General features: G+C 38.2%; 1 protein-coding gene across 1 annotated transcript in view; it reads right to left on the reverse strand.

Moving 5' to 3' along the window:
• LOC306848841 (voltage-dependent L-type calcium channel subunit alpha-1D-like) overlaps positions 1 to 5,630 on the reverse strand; it is a 116,837-nt gene extending 111,207 nt beyond the window's left edge. Inside the window, exons 1-3 of the mRNA XM_079383591.1 lie at positions 5,485 to 5,630; positions 2,657 to 3,005; positions 1,168 to 1,273 (exon numbers count right to left, since the gene is read on the reverse strand). Of these exons, the coding sequence (XP_079239717.1) occupies positions 1,168 to 1,273; positions 2,657 to 3,005; positions 5,485 to 5,509 (480 nt within the window). The 5' untranslated portion in view covers positions 5,510 to 5,630. The remainder of the gene's footprint in view (positions 1 to 1,167; positions 1,274 to 2,656; positions 3,006 to 5,484) is intronic.
• Positions 5,631 to 6,150: the final 520 nt, after the last annotated feature.

Raw genomic sequence — 6,150 nt, forward strand, 5'->3', positions numbered from 1 at the left:
GACATCTTGTCTTCCCCTGCACCGGAGTCGGCACAATGGCGGACAGCTCTCAGCTCACTCAGGGCGGGTCTAAGGTAAGACGGTCTTGTCAATCAACTATCATGGGAGCGGTCTGCACAGAACTATGTCATTCTGACAGTAATCTCAGAACAGCCTGATTTGAGAAAGGGGATTTTAAAATAGGGATTTAAAAACAAACACTGGGTTGATTTTTATCATTATAGGATGGATATGTACACACATTTATGTTCAAACAACTTGTAAAGTGAATTTTGCATCCGATGACCCCTTTAACTTTAAGTAAGTTTTCTGTTCACTTTGCGCATTTATAGGTTTTGGTTAAAGTTATGATGGAATTCAGCACATGTGCAAAATCACACAAAATCAGAAAGACCAAACACTTATTTACAGCACTGTATGCTTTGAATGCGCTGTATGCCAAATTAAATATAGTAAATGATGTTGGATATATAGTGAGCAGGATGGTTTCAGCACCATAGACAGCTCCGATCGCCTACAGTAAATGATCTAGAAAATTAACCTGTAAAACTCTAGATTGACATTTATTTCAGAATTTTATGTACGCTGTATAATGTATATGATCCACTACTGCAATAGACAAAGTGGGCATATTCAAGTTTTTTGTATCTATATAGTGTATGTGGGATGCTGTTTATTCCCATATATAAATAATGTATAAAACAATGGAAGTTTTGGCTACAGTGATAATATGTAAGCCTACACAATAACCAGCCCCATATGTTTCTCCTGAAAATTCCTTAGAGTTAAAAAAAACAAAAAACAGAGACACTCATCTACATTAAGAGTGTAGCGCCATAACATTAATAAAGATTGCTCAGTTAAATAGATAATTTTATTGAAGGATTCTGATCAAAGATGTCTGAATTCATATTCAGATACAACTGAGATCCTTTTTCTTTCCCATGAAGCTACTTCAACACAAACAACAGAGCAATTATACAGCAGACATTTCCTATACCTGAAAACACAAGCATGAGCAGCATGGATGAGCGTGTTTTGAGTGTTTGCAAATTTGCCTTTGGGCTTGTGTAATTCCACTCTAATTCACTCATCTAATCTCGATTAGCAGAAACTAATCCCACAACACAGCCAATGAGATATCAGAAGAGATGTCACGGTACTCACCAAATCATGATTAGTTGAGTTGGAATCGTCTTCAGGAAAGGGGATGTAAACAGCTAAGGCCACGCAGTTGGCAAATATTGATAGCAGTATAAAGGTATCAAAAGGTCTGGAAATAACATGTTTAAGGAGAAAAATGATAGCAGTATCATCCATTTCACAAATGATCCCAACCAATCAAACTTGATTAGAAAGTAAAATTGCAATTTTATGTATTTAAAACCCTCAAAGTTGTAACCTATGTCATGGCAGAGATATCATGTGGCATTTTAGGCTCAATTTTATGTCATTTCTGTGTGACTAGTAATTTTTTCCAAACATTCCCACCACCCATTATACCTGCCCCAAATTCACATCAGAAGCTGACATGTCGGGCATAGTGAATTCCAAATGGCATTTTGGTTTCTTTGAAGGGCATGGGCAATGGGCATGAAAATCTCCAAAAAAAAGACATTAGGGTGATGTAAACTACAGCTTTGTTCCAAGTCTCACTGACTCAATGAAGTTGGACCCCAATAACATCAAGCCTCGTTGGCGTTTTGTGTGTTTGGCAGAAGAAAGAAAACTACCCGGCTCATTGGAAATACGTTCCTCTGCCTATGTTTCTGCAGAACTCGTACCTATTATACAAAACGCTGCAGTTTCCAGTTGAAATTAACACTAGAGGCAGTAAAACTGACAACTTTTATTCCTTTTCAAACAAATTATGATTTACAGGGCCAGAATTTCAATTAAGAAAGTCTAATTTTCACACACACACTTGCAGAATATTATGTTATGACCTCAAAACAATTTTAACATGCTGCGTGATTTCAAAACTGATACTTTTCAAAACTGATAAGATTAGTGTCACATATAGAGCTTCATATGTATAGGTTTTCTAACACAGGTTGCTCAGTGGCTCACGCGATATGTCGCTGTACTTGAGAGGTGAGGCACTCTGATACGAAACCTGAGAAGCTATGGTTCCCAGACATTTGAATTCTGAACCGCTGCAATGCATGTACCAACATAATAAAAATGTGGCCATGGTCACGTATTGAATGTGCGTTTTGCCTTGAAACTGCTGCCAAACGTACAATAAGGCACATAATATTTGTGTTGCAGAAACGTCACGACAAGCATATGTTTTCAATGAGCCTGGGTTAAAAGAAAACCATTTACTTACATTTTTTACTATTCCTTTAAAGCAGTGGTCTCAAACTCAATTCCTAGAGGGCCACAGTTCTGCAGAGTTTAGCTCCAACCAGCTCCAAATCACACCTGCTTGGATGTTTCTAGTAATCCTGAAGAGCCTGATTAGCTGGATCGGGTGTGTTTGATTAGGGTTGGAGCAAAACTGTGCAAAGCTGTGACCCTCCAAGAATTGAGTTTGAGCCCAATGCTTTAAATCCATAGCTAAGTCATGGGGTGAATGCAGTGTGTCGATAACTCCAGACTGCAAATTTGATTGTGTACATTAACACCTTTCCTACAGTTGATGTAAGGATACTTCCACTCCACTAGGTTAATGCACGCTCTGCGCACAGGATTATTGAGAGTCAGGCAGAAAAGTGCTCTTGGAGGTCTGCTATTAGTGGTGCTTCCCTGTTTCTTGCTTTTGGCATATTGCTGGCGTTTCCTCTGGGCGAGCGAGCTAGCCGGAGCAGTGCTTGCAGCAGCAGAGAAGTTCATGGTTTTGGGGGTGCCCTGAGACTGTTTGGCGGCATTAATCGCTGCCTGCCAGGAGAGCGCGGCGGACTGGGCCGGTGAATGATGGCTGGTGATCGACGGCACTTCCAACCAGATGGGAGGAGCATCACTGGAGACGGGGGCTCTGGTGCCACTGGAATAGTTTGCCCCTGAAAAACAGACAATAGAGAAAAAAATAATAATGAATAGTCTTTACATATACATTACATTTACATTTAGTCATTAAGCAGACACTTTTATCCAAAGGAACTTACAAATGAGCACAATAGAAGCAATCAAAACCAACAAAAGAGCAATAAAATGCAAGTGCTATAACAAGTCTCAGTTAGCCCAACGCAGTACACGTAGCAAGGTTTTTATATACATACATATATCTATCTATATATATATATATACTGTATATGTGTGTGTGTGTGTGTGTGTGTGTGTATGTATATGTATATATATATATATATATATATATATATATATATATATACACACACACACATACAAAGAAAACAAGATAGAATAGAAGAAGAACATAGAAAGCTAGTGTTAAGGGGTTTTTTTTCTTTAAAGTGATAGTTAGATAGAAAATTCTGTCACCCTCATGTCGTTCCAAACCCGTAAGACCTTTGTTCATCTTCGAAACACAAATTAAGATATTTTTGATGAAATCCAAGAGCTCTCTGACCCTCCATAGACAGCAAGGGTCCTTACACGATCAAGGCTCAGAAATGTAGAAAGGACATTGTGAAAATGGTCCATGTGACATAATTTACGTTCCAAAGATGAACGGACGTCTTACGGGTTTGGAACTACATGAGGGTGAGTAATTAATGACAGAATTTTTATTTTTGGGTGAACTGTCCCTTTAAGAAAAAAAATAAATAGACTATATTCATAAATCTTATTTGTATTATTCATATATATTATAGTGCCACCCCATCACAGACACCACTAGTCTGTTTTCACTTGTTATGTGAATGGTTGATGATGAATCACAGCTGGCAACAGAGTTGAAGCTGATTTTCTTTCTAAATGAAGGCAACATTCCTGGATTTGTCCATGGCTGGCATCAGATGATCTGTAGGTTTTGTATGTTCACACAACTGTCCTGAATTAGACATGTTTTTTTGTTTTTGTTTTTTTTAAATCTGCCCTCCAAGCCAAAATTGTAATATATTGATATATTGAGTGTTTCCGTAAGTAAGTAATTCTATTCTTGCATACTGAATTTAAAAGGAAGTGAAACATTGTACCATCAAATATCGACATCAGTTTAATTATTTTGCATCGCAGAGTATGAAAATATTCAAAAAGTTAAGTTAAAAAGTGTTCTCTTTCACCATCCGCATTAAGATGAACCAACACACTTCTTTAAAATCAATCTAAAGACATTACTAGAAAAGCTAGGACCACAGAATTCTTCTACTATGTATAACCCGAGGACTGAAGAGGAGTCTTGTCAGCAAACATCTAGAGCTTAAAACAAAACAACAGCTCTGCTTTCTGCTAGCTTGGTTGTCTTCACGCTGGACACGAGAGCAAGAGTTGTTCTGTTCACACAGGTGTCCTAACACATATGAACAAGCACCAACCAGAAACAAAACAAAAAGTCATTCAATACCGACTGCCTGCATTTTCAACTCTATATCTATTTTTCTAGCACTTCAAAACAAACAAACTTCTTTCTTTGTCAATTGTTTGGATATGACACTCCAAATCCTTTTTGAGGCCACTATACTTTGATTGTATAAAGCAGATTGTTATACTCTTGAATCAAAGATGGACACTGTGTAATGGTAATACTTCACAATAAGGTTCGAAACTTTAACATTGGCCACTACTGCATTAGGTATCTGATGATTTTACATATTTTCAGTTTATATTATCTACTCGAACTTGTCACCATAATACAAGCGCGTAGTAGTATGTGATGTGCACTGAATTCTACACGGACATACTCTTCACTTTTAAATTCAGTGTCACCAGTTTAATTAAGCCCTTTTAATATGAGACGAATTTAATATCGTCCATAAGGCACATCTAGATTGTGTTTACCTTCAGTCGGTTCCTCTGGCTCGTCCATCCCCTCCTCCACATTGAATTTTTTTTTTTATTATTTGTTATATTCCTGTTCGCTGCATTAAACCATCGTATCTATGATGTTTTGACTAGTGTGTCTGATGATGCTGATGCTGATGCCTTGGGCTCCATGAGCGCATCTTCGCAACATCCGGGTGTCGAGGACGATAAAGATTAAATCCACTGAGCGCCATTAGATGCGATCACTCATAATGATGCCCCTTGCCTCGAAGATCCCTAGAGCTCCAGTCTATCAGGACTGTTACTCCATTCGTCACAGCGAACCAAATTAGAGAGAACCGAGCACTGTTTTTCTAGTATCCCACCCCCGCGCACTCGCTGCAGTTGTGCGTCTGTTTTAAATTAAGGCCGTATTCGGGGAATATGGTTGCCTGGAATATTCAATTACCTTTGCAGGACATCTAACAGGCTTTTAAACAGGCCACTTAGCCTATCCCAGGCTTTTGAAACTGAGTAATGTTGCTGATAGCTACTTAGTGGTTATGGTGGTGTCTATTTTAATTTTCAGATAAAAAGTAAACTGGATATAAATCTTACCTCGTATTCCCAGTATGAACGCCATTCATCTCTCTCTCTAAAGCAGCTCATTCACCGAGTGCATGCTGTTTTCTGCTCATTATTGCCATAAATTGCAAGCACAGAGGACCGTATGGGAGTGTGGGGTTGGATTACCTGTTTGTAGCAGATAATCCCCCATAATAATCCTCTGACTCAAACCTTCTGTGCTACTGAGCTATTCTAGAGCGGAGGCGAATTTAAAGCGCGCTCTAATATTTCATTAAAACTGATCTATCAGATTATGATCATATTTTACCATAATCAATCTCAAATGCAGCTCGACAAACGTAAAATAAGAAGTAGGTCCTATATTTTAGGCTATTTCCATATGCAGTGCAAAATGATTTCATTTTAGTTTGTTTTTTTCGTAACCGTGCTTTGTTTTCATAGTTGTAATTGTTTGGTTTTTATTGTTACCTATTAAAAACACGCGCGAGCGCACAGAATGTGCGTCTGTATGTAACAGCGACCTCTTGCGGTTTCTTAATAACATCACATTTTCCATCGCACTTTCTGAACGCTGTAGAATATACATGCATCCCTATTATTTATCAATATGGGCCGTTGAGCTCAAAGTCCATTACAATAGCTCAGCACATAGATGGTTCTTAAATTCAAGAAAAACCAACACTAATAACACACATG

The sequence above is a fragment of the Barbus barbus genome (genome assembly GCF_936440315.1).
Source record: "Barbus barbus genome assembly, chromosome: 29".
In the NCBI taxonomy this organism is placed as follows: domain Eukaryota; kingdom Metazoa; phylum Chordata; class Actinopteri; order Cypriniformes; family Cyprinidae; genus Barbus; species Barbus barbus.